The sequence below is a fragment of the Malaclemys terrapin genome, chromosome 1 (assembly GCF_027887155.1).
Source record: "Malaclemys terrapin pileata isolate rMalTer1 chromosome 1, rMalTer1.hap1, whole genome shotgun sequence".
Taxonomy (NCBI): domain Eukaryota; kingdom Metazoa; phylum Chordata; order Testudines; family Emydidae; genus Malaclemys; species Malaclemys terrapin.
Genome location: NC_071505.1, coordinates 294981613 through 295002518, shown reverse-complemented (window position 1 = coordinate 295002518; position 20906 = coordinate 294981613). Strand labels below are relative to the sequence as shown.

Here is a 20906-nt window from a genome sequence, read left to right as displayed (position 1 = left end):
ATGTTAAGAATCTGAGGTATCTGTTATTTGTTTCAGTAGTATGGCTATGTGAGTTTACTTTACACCTTGTTTGCATGTTGTACAGGCCTAATCCTGCAACAGTTATGGCTGTGTGCATAGTAAAGTTAATGGGCCTTAGCATGGTAATTCTACAGAGTCAGAAGTCGTTGCAGTATCTGGCCCCTAATTCACAAAATATGCAAATAGTGCATAAAATTCCAACATTAAAATGAAATCTAATGAACAAAAGAATTAGTGCATTTCAAATCATTCTATCTAACTTTATTTTTGATAGAAGAGTTCAAAATAAGTAGAATGAAATGGCATTAAATGAACAATGTTGCAATAAGAAGCTGAAAAACTCTTCCAAATCCTCAAAAATATATAAATTAATAAACTCAGTGGCTTACATTGTGTACATGCTACATCATACGGCATAATATAATGAAAAACACTGAAGTTAAAAAAAAAAAAAAAAGGCCAAACATTTTAAACTAGCAATCATAAAAAAAGTAATTAACATGGTGGCTGAAAAAGAAAGACAAATGCAGAGAAGCATGCAGTGCACCGCATGGTCCTGAGAAGATGTTCACTTTTCTTCAGTGGCTGATGTATCAGTTCCATCATTTAGTTTTTGCTTTTGCATTCTTGTTCGAGTAGACGCTAGAGAAAAGTTACAGTAACTTTACCACCTTTTATAGTAAATCAACTTGTGCAAAACAACTTTAAAGGGTATATTTATTCATGATACAAAGAATTTAACTTTTAGCCTGACAACTTTTCAAATAAACAAATTAAACCCTAATTTGAACCACAAGTACTCAAATATTTACTTCTGAATTACTTGGATAATTCTGACTTCCCAGTTTATTTTACAGCCTTAAAGAACTGTGTACTTACATTGTACAGCTCTGTGTGCTTATACTGGCTCCCATTACTGTAGTATTCAAACTCTGTATCTCTCTCTTTCCTGAGATAAAGCACGTCAACTGAGCCCTATATGTGGGTCAAGTCCTTTTGTTGCTCAGAGATACTAATACCTTGATTAGAAGAGAGCTCTGCATTGGAAGCCTGAATCACCAACTTCCTCTAAAAGGAACTTTTCCAAAACTTCAGTGGCTAAATAACCACACACTAATAAAAAGTAACTAGATAGGGGGGAGGGATAGCTCAGTGGTTTGAGCATTGACCTGCTAAACCCATGGTTGTGAGTTCAATCCTTGAGGGGGCCACTTAGGGATCTGGGGCAAAATCAGTACTTGGTCCTGCTAGTGAAGGCAGGGGGCTGGACTTGATGACCTTTCAAGGTCCCTTCCAGCTCTAGGAGATGGGATATCTCCATTAATTTATTTATAATACTAGAACATTAACTCTTAAACTTTGCAACTAGTAAACTACAAACAGGACTGAACCAAATTTTAATTCCCTACCCTAATTTAACAAAGAGATATATAGAGGTGTTTGGTTCAGCAGACATGCCTGTCTTAGAGAAGAAAATCTGATAGGTTAAACAACTGTTTTTGGTGGGCATATCCCCTGATTTATACACAAGATGTGACAAGCAGTGAAAAACTATACAGTTAAACCAATATGGAGAGCAGTGTTCTCAACCTGTACCCCTTTCTGGAGTTTGAAGCCCAAGCCTCACTGCCTGGGGCTGAATCATGTAACTTAGCTTCATGGGGCCCCGGGCAATTGCCCTGCTTGCCACCTCTTAATGCCGGCCCTGCACTTGCGACCCCCCTAAACCCATCCTGTGACCCCACCCTGGGGGTTGCAACCCCCAGAAACACTGATCTAGATCAGCAGTTCTCAAACTGTGGATTGGGACCCCAAAGTGGGTCACAATCCTATTTTAATGGGGTTGCCAGAGCTGGCGTTAGACTTGCTGGGGTCCGGGGCCAAAGCCTGAGCCTCACCACCCAGGACTGAAGCTGAAACCTGGGTGGCGGGGTTCAGGTTACAGTTCCGCTGCCTGGGGCGGTGGGGCTTGGGCTTCGGTCGTCCCACCCAAGGTGGCAGCGCTTGGGCTTTGATCCCCCTGCCCAGGGTGGCAGCACTCAGGCTTTGACCATCCCTGGGGTGGTGGGGCTCAAGCTTCAGTCCCCACTCCTGGGGTCAGGTAGTAATTGTTGTCAGAAGAGGATCATGGGTGTAATGAAGTTTGAGAACTGATATAGATGAGTTGATGTACCCCCTGGAAGATCTCTGCATAACCAGAGGTACTGGTTGAGAATGACTGGCTTAGAGGACTGACAAGATGTGGTCTCAAGAGGGAGGGTAATTTTGTTTTGAATTTGGTGGGTGAGAATTTTACTTGAAAAGCTGACGGGAAGCCTGTAAATGAAGAAAGAAACATTGATCTGACTGCCTGTAACCACATCTAAGGGAACATAGAATGTTTATTATAGCTGATCTGTGGTATTTCAGTATTAAAACAAGGCAATGTACAAAACTATGCAAAATGCAGTCTTCTGTGCATATACACTTAATGGAGCACATGCCTTCCAGGTACTGAAATCCAAAGCAGTTCACCTGTTCTCTTAGGTGCTGCTGTATCGGGATTATTCGTAGTAATTTAGTAGAGGTGACTTTCCACTGGAAAATGTTTAGGAATACATCTCGGTGTGACTGCTTTAAAAGGTGAACTTTAACACAGATTTCACTGCCTGGCTATATGACACAAGCAGGGATAGAAGACTGAAAAGATAAAGCACATTAAGGTGGAGCCTAAAGAGTACCACTCTACCAAAAGCTGCATCTGAGACCCACCATCAAATGTAGCATGTAGCCACATAACTGGAAGGCTTCTGATCTTGAGTGTCGTCCTTTATCTTCTGAGGCGTGAGTCCTCTGTATGCATTTTTAATGTAGTTTAAGCCATTTGGAAATGGTGTCTTTATAGGCTTTCATGCTGCTGAGTCTGGGATTGAAACAGGATGAGACGCAAGCATTTTATCAACTGTTCTGTCCTTTTCAAGGGTATCATGAATCTTTTCCTGAGATCCAGTGTGCACAGCTGATTTTTTATTTTCATACTTGAAGTCAGTATTAAAAAATATAGCTACTTTCTGGGATGAATTCTTCCTCTGTATTATTTTGTCCCTGTGGAATATGCAGTATAGCAGCTTGCTGGAGCATGCTATACAGCCCCAATCCTGCCAAGATAACAGGTCACTGATGGTTAAGAAGGTAATACCGGTGAGTGCCTGCAGCACTAAAATAAGGGTGGGATCTTCAAAAGTGTACCACATTGGCCTAACTGCTCCTATTGAACTTGAGGAATTGTACCATTCACTTCAATGGGAGCAGAGTTAGACCAACTCTAAGCACTTTTGAAAATCCCACTCAAATCCCATCAGACATCTCATTTTAGGTCTAATGCTTTCAACAGGTATGTGGATATGATCTGCCAAAGAGGCCCTCTGGGAACAAAGGACTGAATACTAATGAAATCTGCACTTTAAGTACTATGCACCAGTTCCAGTGATGATGAGATGAAAGAGCTAATGGGATGTGAATTGCTTTATATCTGCAACCTCTCTCTCTACCAAAAACTGAAAAAGGTTTCAAATAAAAATGTAAGCCTTCAAGGATGATTCCTTCCTGGCCAATAGGAGTGTTCTCTTCCTGCCCAGCCTGTTTTCTTTATCTCTTCCTATTCAGAAGCATCATGGACTTCGTGTTCAACTTCTGAGAGAATGTTGAGAGAGTAGGTTATTCCTCCTTGATGACAAATGCAATATGGCCTGGGATGTCAGATACGTCAGCTCTGACAACTTCTGATTCACGATCCAGTGGAGAACAATCAACACTATACTGTCTTGTTTGATCTTCTATACCACTCTGGACAGTCGTGGAATTGGACAGAAGGTATAATAGGGAATTGGGATGACCAGTCCAAGGACAGATCCACTGTTGCCACTTTCTGGAGATCCTCTCTCTGAAGAGGTTTTGCAACCTTTGCTGACTCTGAATACTATTTACTAAACGAAAAGGGACTATTTGTGTAAGTAAGTAACATTTGATTGAGTAAAGGGTGAAAAATCTGGCATTACAGTGGTATGCTGGTTTTCTGCAAAGGTGAAAAGTTATCTAGGATGTTATTAGTTTGAAAGCTCAAGATGCAGACACCATTTCCTGAGATCTCTGGTCTCCACAGATCCTGAGTCAAACTGAAGACGCTTCACTGACTGCCTCTGTATGATCTAATGATGAGAGAAAGTCTCTTCATAGACGGGGATGATGCCAAAATCAGTCTCCCTCTTTAGCTTTCCATATTTTGTGCATTTGTTGAGTGCCTTGAGATTCAAAACATTTCTGATTTTTTCTAGATCTCTTTAGGCCCAGGATAAAGATGGAATATGTTTCAGAGAATCTCTCTTTAAAGAGCATTGGTTTGGCTGGCCTTATCAAGAGGACACAGTCTGATGCTGCCTGCATTGTCAGTTTCTCAGGGTTCTTTGTTGTCCTTAGTTGTATGAAGCAAATGTAGGGATTCCTCCAACGAACATTTTAATAATTTTTAAAGACCTATTGATCTGAGAACTTTTCTATATGAAAAAGATATATGTCCACCAAATGGAGAGTATACCTCTTGCTCAAGAGCATATTTTATGCAGTTCAATTTGTGAACTTCAAAGGTGGGTGTTTCAGGTCCTCATCTTCTGAAGGTTCTGTTTCCAAATGGACCTCTGGATGTTCCTTTAAACCTGTTGTAATTAAAAGTCTAAAAGGAGGGGCAACTTCGTTAAGTGTGTGTATGCCTACTTCCTTGAAATGGTGAATGAGTAGCATACGGTTATGTGCTTGGCAGCTGCATTACTGAAAAATCCTCTGAAGATCTCTCTCTTGGAAGCGAGCTGAGGCTACCAAGAGCATGGGTTGGTGCTTAGTTTTGCATGCGCACTATCTTTCTGCTACACTGATAACTACCGTGGACCTTTATTGAGAATGATGATGATATCCATGGTAGCATGAAGAAAGATGATATCAAGATCTTGTTCAACAGTGCTTATGCTCAAAGGTCCCTTGTGGAGTGGAGTTTCTTAAGTATTTTGTCAAGGTTGGCTTTGTTGAAGTGAATTGTTGAGATGGATCCTCAGGCTGCTTTTTATCTAAGTTTATAATTTCAGCATCCAGCAGCCTTTTACTTTCCACCCAATTCTGGGAAGGCGAATCCCCCTCTGTTGGGATGACAGATTTCTTTGTCTCAGCTGCCACTGCAGCCTGATTTTTTAGATATTTGTACCATCTGTTGGTAGCTTGGCTATTAGTTGTAAAGTTTCATGATCTGCCTGTTTTGACATCTGCCCTTGGAAAGTTGGCCCAATGCTGAGTTGATTAAATCCCTTATGGCTATGTTGATTGTGAATTTAGAATGTCTTTTGTTAGTGGATCAGAAACATTTATATATCAGCAATGGATGGTTCTGGCTTGGTCTTTTAATGGGGTTGTTTCCAAACTCAGTGCCAGTAGGTCTCCTTGAACCATAGTAGTATAGTTCTTACTGTGACCCTTTGAGAGATGGAATTTCCAGGGTTCCCACTCGGGTTTTTTGGCCATCTTGTATTTCCTTGGTTGCAAGGAGCTTCAGTCACAAGATTTGTATAATTCAGTGTAATCTTTTGCTTCCCATTCTCTTTAGCCTGACCCCAGCTTTTTTTTTTTTTTAATTATTTTCAGAAGGGTATTAAGGGATGACTCCAACTCCTCTTCAAATATCCAGCAGAGAACCTCAATGGGCATGCCTGAGAGAAGGGGATCAATAAGAAATTGAATACGGGCAAAATTCAGCTAGTGAAGGGAGGACTGAGTTTCTCTTAGGCAAGGGAGCCTCCTCCCCCCAACTTTCCCTTGGAAGGTATTTCTGTGATTAGTGGAGTACCACTACAGTAGCTCTGTGTCTCTCTGACGTGATAGCACTGCTGGGCAGTGGGTTTTTGTGTTTTGGTGGGTTTCTTGCTGCTTCTAGTCTCTCAAGGGGCCCAGCCATTTCCTAAACTTCTGCTCTTCATTTAGCTCATTCAGTTCCCAGTCCAACTGAGAAATCTGTGAGCAGAAGAGGCATCATGGTCCTGTAGAAGAAGAGGGCCCCAGACTGCAGATTGTCTCCATACTTTCTGCAAACATTTGCTCCAATACTCCAGCTAGAAGACATGCAAGTCTGTACTGGGAAGCAAGGGGGGACAGAAGATGAATCAAAGTAGAGCTATTGTTGGTGAAATTCCAAGATAGAATTTAGCAGATGGAAAGATGTTTTGAGCTCCAATCTCTACAATGGATCCAGACACTTGAAGGAACATAGATGGGGGTGGGCTCTCAAATGAAAGGGTCTCCCTGCCTCCACTGACCAATGAAAGGGGATCCAGACCACATGTAGGGATCACTGGACACATCCTATGTAAATTGTAGTAATTTTTAGGGGAGTGGGGGGTAGGAGTGGCAGCTTTCCTTACACAAAAATGATGTCATGGAAGGTGTTAGGGGTTTTGTGTGTGTGTTGTGGGGCGGTAGTAGGGAGCAGTCGTACTCAAGAATTTCCCCCAAATCTGCCTTCATACTAAAACCTTTTCCATCCTAGGGTGTTAACTGCAGTTGCCTCTGAGACAGCATTGCTACTGGACCATCAGGCAGCTGGAAACACTTGTTCACCAGAGCACCTCTGGTGGATTGTACTTTGGTTTTTGTACGTGTATTTTATTTTTATTTTTGTGTATTATAGTATTTATCGGCAAAACCAACAGTTCCAAAAGAAACCAGCACAGCAACACTTATTTACCAGACTTTACAAAAACTGCTTAAGCACTACAAACACCACTGTTTAACATTCACTGTACCAAGCAGTTTATTACTGGAACTAACTTAGAAAGATTAGATCAGTTACCAAATCAATTTAAATGCAACTCTTTTGAGGTTAAGTGCAATTTTTATAACCGGTAAACCATGCTTACAGTTAAATAATTTAAGAGAGGCTAAACATCCGTTTTCACATTCAGTATTAAAGCTTTCAGTTCAATACTCTTTTATAGGTCAGACTCACACAAGTTGTCACAAACAACATCTGACGGTCTGAAAAGAAAGTTAGCACTAATTCGTCTGTAACACAGTTATGTCCTCAAGCCTCACCAAATCCCCCAGATATCTACCATGAGAGTTCTGTTGTGTGTCCAGGGCAGTATATGGTATGATTCCTCCCTATCCTCTTCAAAAATGTGCCATACAACTCCATATAATAGATCCCAACTACAGACTGAGCACATACTATACATCTCTTAAGATCCCCTTTCTATCCAAAAGCAAATGATAAATTTACAACAACAAATCTTTTGCATATTACTTAGAACCGTATTAAGGGCAGTATTTATTTAGAAAGCTTCAGTCTAAGAATGCCAATGTTTAAGAAAAATTTGTCATGTTCATACACTAGCTACAGGAAATGTCTATCTTACATGACATCTAGGTCAGTTAGCACACTTGAAATGGTGGCCCAGTATTTCCATTTTAAACTACAATTTCAAGATCAGATGGAAACGCTGTAAGACTGAGTAACGTAATAAATGTACCCAGTAATTCCTGCTGTTACTTAAATTATGTAGATGTTTAGCAAGGTTTTTATTTGGAGAAGTTGGCATGCAGGGAAACAACCTTTTTTATCCAAGACTGTCATTTCTACTCATTTACTACAGTAGACCATACTTACTCATTTCTGCAAGCTTTTGCTGGAATTTGGACTCTCCAGATAGGTGTTTGCTGTGGACAGAAAACATTTCATTGAAGCAATTAGTATGTTCTTTTTATTTTTGTCTAAATAAAGCAAGTTACTAACTGTGGTTAGTTCACATCAGCACCGTCACCACCTCTTTCTGGTTTCTTGCAAAAAATGCAAACCCAGCCCTAGTATTATTTTCTGCATACTAAAGCTGATTCAAGAGTTATTAGCTTTCTGATATTCAGTTTTATCTTCAAGTTTGCTAAGTTTGACCAAAGCCACTTGAGACAGTAGTTTAATATCCAATTCTGGTCTAGCACCCAGTACTGTACTTGCTGGAGAGACTCAGCAGGAGAGACTCTTGCTCCTGACACTAGAGAGGTTCAGATTCAAGAAGCACTGGGCTAAAATCTATCACTAAAGATTTTATATTATTCCATATATTAGGTAAAGAGAGGTAATATCTTTTATTGGACCAACTTCTGATAGTGAGAGAGACAAGCTTTCGAGCTTACGCAGAGCTCTTCTTCAGGTCTGAGAAACAAAACAGTGGAAAATACTGAATTTTGACAACACGGCTACAACAACACTGCATACATACATTAGCTAAGACATAGTACCTCTGTATGATGGTAGCTTGTTTCCTTTGTTATTATTTTGCTAAACCTTATCTTATAGGCCTCCAGAAATAAAAGTACATGAAGCTTCATGACAAGTTAAGAACTATATCCTACCTTCCATCTGCCTCATCCTGTCCTTCTATATCAAAGCGAAGTCTCTTCAGAGGTTTAGGGGCAGTGCTTACTTCAGCACTGCGTTTCAGCTGACGATCACTGCTACCCACCATTTGGTTTATTTTCTGAAACTTCTCAGAAGTCTGGGATTACAAGAAGATCATAAAAAACATTCCCAGTTAACTATGTATATCTTCCAGACTACTAGCCAAAAATCAATTTTTCAGAGTTCTAGATATCTGCTGTCTTTTAAGAGCTCTTTAAAACTTTCCCAAACTACCCTAATATAACATGGAAGATTTTTTTATAAATTCAGGCTATTTCAGAGATGCTAGCAAGTGCTCCAGCAATCTTTGTGTTTACAAATTCCACAACACACTCAACTAAAGCAGTGACACCGACCAGTTCTACAAAACAGAAAACTGCACATTCCTTCCAAATGTTTTTTTTTTATATATACAAGATTTGACATTCAAAAACTTACGCTCACCCCAAATGATTCACCAATTGACACCAGGATTCTGTCAAGACAAACAAAAAGACAACCTTTAAAGATAAAGCCTTATTTAACAGTGAAAAGACAGAAACACTCACAAACTTACACAATTTGGCATGAAGACTAGTGAAGAGAACATATGCTTTCTAAGACATTGGCATATTAAACTAAAGAAATCGTTCCCTTATCTCTTAGCATAAAAATATGCTAAGCATTCAATGAGGGTAAAACATTCACCACAACCTTAACAATTTCTTCTTAAATGTTTACAATTCTAGACAGAACGAGGAAGTGCTGAACCACCAAATTAGAATCACCTTGAAGTGAACGTGGAAGAGAAATTGTGGAATTGGAGAGAATTAGAGGCCCGCTTAGTCCATCCCATGTTTTTTGACAGGAACACCCCCTTCTCAGAAGGTGGGTAGCCCAGACATGCCCTTCCTTTGATCATTACCTTTAGATGTTTGCTAACCAAAATCATAGCAGGAGTTTAACCTAAAACATACAATGATATTTGTAACTTTTTAATGTTCATGCCCATGCAATCCTTGGCCTCTGTGCTGAGCCTGCCCACGAGGGGGCCTGTTGTGATGGTGTTCACTAGGCACTAGACTAAGACAACAAACTTATTTTGCAGAGGCCAAACAGCCAGAGTGTGGTAACGAATGATGTTCAATTGCTACCATCCTTGGCGGAATCAAAAACTAGTAGCATAAAGCTACACTGCTGATCCATTACGAGTCCTCTGAGCCATCAGTGCACATGCTGGTTGCACTCAAGTAGTTCACATTTTACATGAATATGATATACATAGACAGTGAAAATATATATCAAATCAAATGAGGCACATCTAAGAAGCAATGTTTCTATTTCATACCAAATCCATCTCCCAGTGGATTGGTTACAAACTAAAAGGCCTCAGTCTAAGAAAAGGTTGCAAATAGGGCTCAAACTTTGGACCAAAAGAAAGAGCTATAGCCATTGATATCTAACAAAATCACAGTGTATAATTTCCTAACTTGCTTGAATTAAATACTTATTTGTTACTGTCACCTGCTCAGAAAATTGTTTATTACCAACCTGGATCTTGGAGTCATCTTTGTGGGTGACAACATCCCTTCAGAGAATTTGTATGGACTCTTCAAGGGTGAGATGTAGATGTTACTTCCAGCAGGGACACGTAGGGGAGAATTAGAAAACTTGTAAGGACTTCGAGGAATGTGGGGGATGGGTGACAAGGTGGGAGGCTATGACAAAAGAGTAAGTAGGATATTTAATCGTTACAATATAATATTTGAAGTCAGTTAACTGATTAACTTTCAGCACAACAAATATATAGGAGATCAACAACTCACCCTATTGGAGGCATACTGCAAAATGTTAGTTTTCAGTTTCTGCATAAACACTAAGTTGTAGAAGACGATAATGGAGTCATATTGTCCTTCCCTGATCAGCACTCGTTTGAAAGTCTACAACGGGTTAAAAATTATATATTAAAAATAATCTTAAATTTGAATTTCAGTCCAGTTCCCACAGCATGCACCATTTATTTAAATCAGCACGGGCTAATATTTAAGGGTGTTTGTGTCTTGTGTGCTAGCTGACAAGCACTGCTGCTTAGGGCTTTTCTACACTCCGTTTTTGCAGATTTAAGTAAAATCCGTAGAAAAACTGACTTAGTTACCTTGGACCCCCAATCAGACACAGTTATACCAATATTAATCTGTTTGTATCAGAAGAACTGCATTCACAGTCACGAGCTGCATCAATTTAACGGAATTGGTTTTTCTACCAATTTAGTTACATAAGTGCAAACACTTAGGCTTTGTCTTCACTTGGAGCAAGGGGTGCGATTCCCAGCTCACGAACACATACTCACACTAGCTCTTGTCAAGTTAGCATGCTAAAAATAGCAGTGTAGCCATGGTAGCACAGGCAGCGGCGAGCAGTGGTGCCACAGGATAGCCACCCTGGTTTGTACTCAGGATGGCTAGCCCATACTGCGGCTTGCCGCTGCCTGTGCTACTGTGGTGACACTACTATTTTTAGCATACTATCTCAATGAGAGGTAGTGTGAGAACGTGTACGTGAGCTGTGAATCACACTTCTAGCTCCAAGTACCCTCAGCGCAGACTAGTCCGTAAAGGCAAAGGGAATTTCTTTATGTCTGATGCTGGAACCATGAAACCCAAGTATGAGAATCTTCTCTGTATGGTACCGTTAAAGAATTTTCATTTGTATTTTAAAATAAGAAGTTTTTTTTAGACAATCAGGTTTTTTAAATAAATTTACAGTGAAACCCATGTGATAGCCCACTTGGCCACAGCAACCACCCAAAGGTAACCCTTAGCATGTTGCAGCCCCAATTCAGCAAAACACATAAGCATGTGCTTACATATCACTTGCTATAATTCTGACTGAAATCAATGGGACTTAAGCACATGCATAAATTATTAGAATAATCAGAACTTAAATAATCATCTTTCCAACCTCACCAACTGGCTCCCACCTACATCAACACCCTATTCTGAAAGGCCAATTTATCTGCTCTTAACATCAGTGTTCATAGGGCCACATGCTGCATACACACAGTTCATGAACAGGAAACAGTACGCCTTGCATAGTTCTGTGCATTCTTTTAAGTTTTCCACTGAAACATCCAGCAGTTTAATATAACAAACCTTACATTTTTATTTCACTTACATCTAAGGCAATTAGTGGACAACTGCCTTGGCTATAAGTGACTTTTCATAAATAAAAAAATCTTTAAATATTTATATTTTAAACTCTTTGAACCAATGATATAATCTTTGCTATCAGATAAGTCTGATTTAATGTATTGGATTCCCTTTAGCTGTTCAAGTAAGGTTCTCAATCACATTTCAGTGGAAGACCCACCTCCCCTAAAACACCCCTTTGTTGGTTACTCAAGTAGTCATTTAGACAGGTTTAACCATACTGTTGTTCTGTTAAAGAAGACACAGACACATTCTGAGCAATACAGCTTATTTGGGGCTAAATGCTGCTCTGTTTGTTCACAGCAGTAGTCCCATGGACCTCGATGGAATTATTTCCAGAAGTAAGAAGAGCAAGATGTGGCCACTAAACAGAACAGAGTACGTACAGAAAACAAAGATTTTAAAACTGAAAATATTGCAAAAAATAGTTCACTCTTTTGTAACAAAAAATATAACAATCACCATACTTGGATTTGTGCTATCAAATGACAGCTGAGAGCATCAGCTAATTTAGGCAAATTAGGCTCTTTGAGATGCAATGTAATCTAGTGGCTAGAGCACAGGAGAAGGCTGCAGGATCCCCTGAGTTCTAATCACAGTTTCACCACTGACTGTTAATGTGGACAAGCCACTTCACCTGTTTGTTTCAACGCTTTGAAGATGTAAAGCACCGCATAAGTACTTATGATTACAGACTAAAACTACAGTAAAGGACTGTCAAGATTGAATTCAAAAGGCAGGAAATGCTAGAATTAAGTTTGCCCATGCATCCTTATTTAGGCCCTCGTTTGCATGTGTATTATGAACAGAGGACCAGATTTACAAATACATTTAGCACCTAAAGTTACATATAGACACCTAATGGGATTTTCAAAAGCACTTCAACATGCTAGGCACTAATCTTCCAATGGGAGTTTAGTGCCTGCCTTACCTGCTTGGGTACTTTTGAAAATTCTGCCAGGTGTCTATTTGCCTTTATAGGCACCTAAATATCTTTGTAAATCTGACCACAGGTCTTTAATTTACATAACCACACACTATATTTTTCACAGGATGAGTATCTTTAATAAAAACTATGGCTTGCTTCTTTGAGGAGAGTAACAGCCGTGTTAGTCTGTATCCGCAAAAAGTCTCTAAGGTGCCACAAGTACTCCTGTTCTTCTTCTTTGAGGAGAGTTATCAAAATAAATGTGTTTGCCACATACTTTTGTGTGACCTTGGTAAGTCATTTAACCTCTGAATGTCAGTTCCCTTGTAGGTAGAATGAAGATGACACACTGGACTTGGAGATCCTGGGAGGGATGTGCGCAACATTATAACAAATGTTTATGGATGACTCTTCTTCAGCTATCCCTCGATGCGAGGATGATGTCTGCCAAGGGAGTTCATTGGTGGGTTTTTAAGTGGCTGAGGAGCCCAATTCGTGCCCTGCAGATTTTCCCACAGAAGTGACCAGTGTAATCTTGGAGACGACAGTTGTTGGCTGGACTGTTGTGCCCTTTTCCCCCCTTCTTTGTCACTTCTCTGTCTCATGAGTATGTCTGTTCTCCTCAAAGTGAGCAGTGGTGCCTCTGTGTTCTGTTCCGTGTCGAGTCCTCCCAGTTTGTTGGGTTGATGCCACCCTTCTTAAGGTGTACTTTCAGTATGTCTTTGAAACGCTTCCGCTGCCCTCTGCGAGCCCTTCTTCCCTGACTTAACCGAGAGAAGAGTACTTGCTTCAGAGGGTGAGTGTCAGACCTACGTTCACAGTGGGCAGCCCAGTGGAGTTGGTGTTTCATGACCTGCCCTTCTATACTGCTGATGCTGACTGCAGAGAAAACGCTAATGTTAGTGCATCGGTCTTCCCAGCTGATCCTGGAAATCCTCGTGAGGCAGCGCTGTTGGAAACATTCCAGCCACTTAAGATGTCATCTATAGGTTACCCAGGTCTCACACACATAGAGAAGAGTGGGGATGACAACTGCTTTGTAAACCAAGATCTTGGTGCCTGTTTAGAGATCCCTATAATTGAAGACTCATTTGAGTAGTCTTCCAAAGGATGTGCTGGCACAGCGGATTATGTATACAATTTCTGTGTCAATGCTGGCTATTTGGGAGATGTGGCTGCCAAGGTATTGAAAATGGTCCACATTTTCCAGGGGTTCTCCGCTGATGGTGATTTGTGTAGTACGAAGAGTAGTTTGTGCAGGTGAGGGCTGGTAGAGTACCTTGGTTTTCCCAACATTGAGAGAGAGAGATCAAGATAGGCATCTGCAAAAAGATTTAAGGTACTTTGCAGGTCGGTCTCTGTGTGTGTGAGAATGACACAGTCATCTGCATACTGAAGGTCAGTGATGCTGATTCTCGTGATCTTAGAGTTTGTTTGGAGGCATTGGAGATTATCATAGATTTATCATAGAATATCAGGGTTGGAAGGGACCTCAGGAGGTCATCTAGTCCAACCCCCTGCTCAAAGCAGGACCAATCCCCAGACAGATTTTTGCCCTAAATTACCCTCTCAAGGATTGAACTCATAACCCTGGGTTTAGCAGGCCAATGCTCAAACCACTGAGCTAGGAGTTGACCATCCATATGATACTCAATCCCGATTCCACCAGGAAGGCAGTCACGGATGAGAATCAGGATCACAGCAAGGTAAATGGAGAAGAGTGTTGGAGCAATGACACAGCCCTGCTTGACACCAGTGCGAATGATGAATGGTTCAGTCTCTGAGCCGTTGCATAGAATGGTGGCAGTCATCCCATCATGGAGTAGTCTGATGATGGAAATGAATTTCTGTGGACAGCCAAATCTACACAGCATCTTCCATAGGGCATTACAATTGGTAGAGTTGAAGGCCTTGGTAGATCAATGAATGCCATGAACAGTTCCTGGTGTTGCTCTCTACATTTCTCCTGAATCTGTCATGCCACAAAGATCACGTCAGTTGTGCCTCAGGATGGCCTGAAGCCACACTGTGATTCAGGGAGGAGTTCCTCAGCAAGGGGGAGAAGGTGGTTTAGTAGGATCCAGACAAGGATCTGCCCTGCGATGGAGAGGAGAACAATACCTCTCTAGCTCCTGCACAAAGATCTCAGCACAGTGAATGCCCAGAAAGAAGAACTGCCATAATTGCCAGAGAACTGGCAAGACGCAACATTGACACTGCAGTTCTTAGTGAGACCTGCTGGGGTTATGAGGGCCAATTTAAAGAGGATGGTGGTCACTACACCTTCTTTTGGAAAGGAAAGCCACCTGAAGAGAGACACATTCATGGGATTGGCTTTGTCATCAAAAATAAGATCACCAGTCAGCTTTTGGAGCTTCCCATGGGGATTAACAAGCATCTCATGGCTCGGCTCAAGCTCAGCAACACAATATGCCACAATCATCAGTGCATATATCCCAACACTTGATGATGAGGAAGACAACAAGGAGCAGTTTCATAGTGCTCCCGATGCAATCCTCACAGCCACACCTAAGTCAGACAAACTCATCCTCCTGGAAGATTTCAATGCCCGAGTCAGACAGGACTCCCAACTCTGGAGCAGCACAATAGGCAAAGAAGGGCTGGCAAATGTAAACCCCAATTGTATTCTCCTCCCCAGCAAATGTGTGGAACATGACCTGCTCATCACAGATACCATCTTTAGGCAGAGTAACAAATATACCACCTGGAAACATCCTCAGTCCAAACATTGGCACTTCCTTGACTATGTTATAGTCAGAACCTGAGATTATGCCGATGTCCGTATCACACGAGCCTGGAGAGGTACAGATCACTGTTGGACAGACCATCAATTAGTAAGATCAATCATGTACCTGCAGCTCACTCCACCACACCGCAAACACCCAAAGACTAAACAAAAGTGGTACAATGTCAAAGCACTTCAAGACCAAGCCAGCTGTGAGATGTTCCAGCAACACCTGTCTGAGAAACTCTCTAACTTGCCTGGTAACATCATTGATATTCAAGAGCACTGGGATCAACTTAAAAATACCATTCACAGTGCCTGTGCTGAAACTATAGGATATTCCACTAATCGGCACCAAGACTAGTTTGATGAAAACAACGAGAAAATCCTAACATTAATTAAACAGAAAAGAACTGCATTTTGTAACTGGCAAGATAATTCCTCTAAACAACGAAAACATGAGGCTTATCACCTGCTCAAAGCTGAAGTCCAAAGGAGGCTATGTGACATCAAAAATAAGTGGTGGCAAGAGAAGACTTCTGAGATCCAGGGTTTTGTAGACCAGGATGACATGAAAAGCTTCTTTCAAGTAACAAAGGCCAGGCTCCAAAGGCCCAACCCCTTTACATTCCCAGGATGGCTTCACCCTCCTTAAGGACAATGCGGCCATTAAAAAACGCTGGAAGGAGCACTTTGAGAGCCTACTAAGCCGTGAATCCATGGTATCTGAAGACACCATAGAGCAGTGGTGGGCAACCTGTGGCCCATCAGGGTAAACTGATTGTGGCCCACGAGACATTTTGCGGACATTGACTATCCGCAGGCACGGCCCCCCACGGCAACCAGTGGCCGCAGTTCGCTGTTCGCAGCCAATGGGAGCTGCAGGAAGCGGCGGGCCGCAGGGACGTGCTGGCCACCGCTTCCTGCAGCTCCCATTGGCCGGGAACAGCAAACCGCAGCCACTAGGAGCCGCAAAATGTCTCAAGGCCCACAGTCAGCTTACCCTGCTGGGCCACAGATTGCCCACCACTGCCATAGTCTATATTCCACAACGCTCAGCAATGGAACACCTTGCTGATCCCCCATCTTCTGAGGAAGTCTGGCGTGCCATCACCCAGAAAAAAAATCACAAGGCACCAGGCCCAGACAGCATCTCAGCTGAGGTTTTTAAAGCTGGTGGAACAATGCTCCAGCACAAACTTTGCCAACTCCTCAACAAAACCTGGACCTGCGAAGAAATTCCACCTGCCTTTAAAAACGCCATTGTTACAATATTCATGGATGACTAATACTTAAAGATTGTACATACCTCTTGATTTGTATTGGTGAGCTCCTTGTATGCTGTAACAATGATTTTAAACCTAAGATCTACGTTCTTTACTTTGCATATGCCATACATGGAACACATCATGATCTATTAAAGAAACAACGAGAAGAATCAGAAATGCAGCAAATGTTGTTATACTTCAGATTGAGAAAGCACCTATCCCTCCTCCCCTATATTCTTACATGTTTTTCTATTTACATGGGGTGCAATCCAGCTGCATGGAGGTCAATGAGAGTTTTGCCATTGACTTCAGTGAAGTCAGGATTGGTTACTAGAAATGAAGGTGAAGATCAGTAGCTCTAGGATTCCTACACTGAGCTAAATCAATTATCTACATGTCATTCCATCCCATACCAATCCTTGGAGGAGAAAACAAAAAAGGCAAACCAATGTCCCCTTCTTTTTGCAAAAAAGTTCACTAAACAAAAATGATAATATTTTTCAAGTTCACATTTAGATACAGTATAAAGCTGAAATTTTAGGGTAGAAAGACAAAATGTGGATTAGTTAGTATTGACTTCCCTGGGCAAAATTAATGTATTCACAGTAAACTTCGGCCTTTACTCACTACTTTTCAAAGATTTTTTTGATGACACATGCTATGCCTTTGACATTACAGCATAAATAACTTTCAGTAGTTAAACGTAAATTGAGGCCTTCTTAAATACATCAGTTCACTGTATTAAACTAATTTCAGCTTTGAATAATCTGCCTCTTGTGGGAAATAAAAACCTTATACCAGAATTTAACAGATGAAAAACTGAAAAGCAACATTTTGCTGAAAAGCAAATATAAATCTCATTGATTTATATTACCTGGTCTAAGTGCCTGTCTTTCATAAGTTCATATTCATTTTGCAATGTGTGCTGAAAAAGGGTCCAGATCAAGTGTTCTAGTTCAGGGTGGTCAAACAGAAGCCGTAAGCAGAGGGTATTTAATCGAAGATATGCCAGCCGATACACTTGAGAGAAGAGAAGAAAAATTAATCACATTGGTAATAGAGAAACTTGTATAAGCCACTGTTCAGACTGCCTGCCTTTAATTGCTGTATCAGAGGGTGAGTGACTTCTCTAGCAGGTAAAGAATTTCTCTTTTAGCTCAAGTAGGGATGGCTCATGCTTTCAACAAAGGAGGTCCCAGATTTAGCCTTCAGTAATGACCCATGATGTCGGAAGCATATGCCAGAAGAAGACACATGGTGGAGATGATTTCCATTTGCAAAGCGCATGATCTGTCATTGTGTTGCTGCTACACTGAAGGTTTCAATACACTGGCATTATTCATGACCATCTCACATTAACAACAAAACCGACTCGGTAGACAAGGTTATTTCATTAAGGGGGTTGGGATTTTCCTTGTCTTTGCTTGCATATTATGTCTGATGAGATTATATGTGTCTGTATAGAACACGGGGTATATGCAATATTACCTGTAGGTTGGTTTATAGGAATTTTCAATCCAAATTAACATTCTGGCAACTACACTTAGACTAAATTTTGCAAGCATCATATTACAATAGCTCAAAGCCTAAATCAATGTGAGACTGCACAAGTCTGCCTGCTTATAAATTAATTTTTACCTTTAGGCTACAATATGTGTAGAACACACATATTCATCTTCTGGTATTGTACTAAGACTTTCCTAATACTAAACTTGTTCAGAGTGCTTTAATGCTTTCCCTAATGAAAGAATGACAGCTGATAGTTCGTACAGTGTGTTTATTACAGTTTCTTGATATATTTTTATGACCTCCATTAAAACAAGGGATAGATGATGATAGGTTACTTTGCAGTTTCTACATATACGTGTTCTACATATAAATGCTCCTTCTTGTTAACATGATCTACAAACCTTTTTTGTAAAATAGTGAAAGGGAGGTAGATTTCTGTGGTTTCTGAGTTTGAGGTGCCAACACAGGCTGAGCATCTATTATAGGAATGGGGTTTAAAGCTGTAGAGCCTTTCTTCTTCGGAGATCTGACAGGAGAAAGATATCTGCGTACACAGCATGAATAAAAATAGTGAAATAAAAACAAAAATGACACTTCCAAATAAAAAACAAGTGAACAAAGGTAAATACACAATATACATGCATACTTTTCCATTCCCCTTGCTAGAAGGGAAGAGCCTTCATTGAAACAAGTCATTCCTAAAATTGAGAACTGAAAATCAGAGGTATTGAAACCATATTTCTCCTCTTCTCCGCCTCAGGACCAGGAACTGGTGAAACTAGCATCTTTCCCAAAAGTCTAGCCAATCACAGCATATAAGAGGAGGTTACTTACCTGTAATGGGAGGTTCTTCAATATGTGTAGTCCCTATCTGTATTTCACTGAGGGTTATGCGCATACACTATGCGCCCAGAGCCAGAGTTTTTCAAAGTAGTATTGCTCGGCAGTCCATGCGTGTGCCCTTGTATTGCCTTGTGGTTTCACCTGAGGCAATAAAGGGTGCGGCGGACTGACTGACATTCTCCACTGCCGACCTACAGAGCTGCAGCAAAGGGGAAGGAGGGTGGTATTGGAATACAGATAGGGACCGCACATCTTGAAGAACTTCCAGTTACAGATAAGTAATCTCTTCTTCTTTGAGTGATGGTTCCTATTGTATTTCACTGAGGGTGATTGACAAGCAGTACCTAGATAGGAGGAGGGTGCAAGGAAGATGGCAAAACCATATAACAGAAGATCGCTATGCCGAATGAGGCATTTGTTGCAGAATCATGTACTAGAGCAGTCAGAGGAAAAGGTGTGTACGGAACTCCATGTGGCCGCCTTACATATGACCACAAGAGGCATGTCATGAAGTGCGGCTATGATTGATGCTTGCGTTCTTGTGGAATGAGCTTGTATCCCATCTGGTGGAGAGTGCCCTGACAATTGATAGCAACACATAACGCACTCTGAGACCCACTTGGAGATTCTCTGCGTAGAAATGACCTGTCCTTTCATTCTCTCCACTATGGCGATAAATAGCCTAGGAGACTTCTGGAACGGCTTTCTCCTTTGTAGGTAAAAGGACAAAGACACACATCAAAGGACTAAAGCCGCCCTTCCTCATTTGAGACATATAGTTTTGGAAAGAAAGTAGGCAGATGTATATGTTGGTTGAGGTGAAATTGGGAATCCACCTTTAGCAGAAACTTGGAATGCTGTCGCAGCGAGACTTTGTGCTTGTGGAACCTAGTGAAGGGGGGGGGGGCGGGTTGCCATCATGGCTCCCAGCTCTCCAACCCTCCTCACTGAGAAATGGCAACAAGGAAAGCAGAGAAGAGAGAGAGGGCAGGAGGACAGCGGTTTGAAGAGAGAGTTCATTAAGGACTAAGTCAGTGGTTTCCAAACTGGGGTTCGTGAACCCCTGGAGAAAATTCCCTAATGGCAGACAGAGCTGTCCCTAGGCATCCCGGGCAGCCTGGGGCCAGCAGCCTGGAGCCCCTGGACTTCCAAGAGCTAAGCAGAACAAAGCAAGCATCTCTATCACACTGAGGAGATTTAAACTTCAAGACTCCTTATAAGAAATAGAAAGGGAGGTGGATATTTTTTGCTGTTTTTAAAATTAAATAGGCAGCTAGGATTGTTTTTAAATTATTATGAAGAACAAGTTTAAGCTTTGTTGTAACGTGTGTTGTTTGCCTGGACTGCTCAAGACCTGAATGCTTGTGTAGGAGGAACTCTGAGTTGGTTTCTTAAATACCTTCATGCTGTTTCACATCTGATACTCCTTGATGAAACATAGGAGCCTTGTCTTATAACAGGCTTATTCAAAGTGATACAAGCTACGAAAGTGAGATCTTGGAAAAGTGTTGCCGTTTTCATAATGTAATAAAAATACTGTAATGAAATAATAAATTAATAATATATAGTGTATAATAAGCATGTCATAAAAACAAATTTTACATTTCCAAGATCACTGCTTTTATAATTTATACTCAGGTAAAGGAGAAAATCCCTGGAAATATTCATTTTTAGGAAGGGGTTCGCAAGACTTGACATTTTAGTGAAAGGGGTTCACGGGTTGTTAAAATTTGGGAACCACTGGTCTAGATAATACTCAGTCCTGCCATGTAGACCCCTTCCAGTCCTAATTGAATGCCCTTCCACTGGAGGATGGAAAGCACTGATGGCAACTGCAGGCTCTCTGACAGAGCTGAAAGCGAGTTCCCAGGTTTTCAGGTGGAGGAAATAGTTTAAGAGCACGGGGATGCCCACAGCTTCAGGGGCAAGACCT

General features: G+C 41.2%; 1 protein-coding gene across 5 annotated transcripts in view; it reads right to left on the bottom strand.

The window, feature by feature from the left end:
* Window positions 1-256: 256 nt before the first annotated feature.
* Window positions 257-20906, bottom strand: part of RB1 (RB transcriptional corepressor 1) — a 161066-nt gene continuing 140416 nt past the window's right edge. For 3 of the 5 annotated variants that reach the window (XM_054014715.1, XM_054014730.1, XM_054014740.1), the window contains exons 19-27: window positions 18532-18674; window positions 17496-17641; window positions 16663-16767; window positions 10297-10410; window positions 10022-10188; window positions 8930-8966; window positions 8446-8588; window positions 7703-7752; window positions 257-663 (exon numbers count right to left, since the gene is read on the bottom strand). In XM_054014715.1, coding sequence (XP_053870690.1) covers window positions 590-663; window positions 7703-7752; window positions 8446-8588; window positions 8930-8966; window positions 10022-10188; window positions 10297-10410; window positions 16663-16767; window positions 17496-17641; window positions 18532-18674 — 979 coding nt within the window. In that variant the 3' untranslated portion in view covers window positions 257-589. The remainder of the gene's footprint in view (window positions 664-7702; window positions 7753-8445; window positions 8589-8929; window positions 8967-10021; window positions 10189-10296; window positions 10411-16662; window positions 16768-17495; window positions 17642-18531; window positions 18675-20906) is intronic. The other 2 variants (XM_054014722.1, XM_054014737.1) reach the window with 1 other exon arrangement.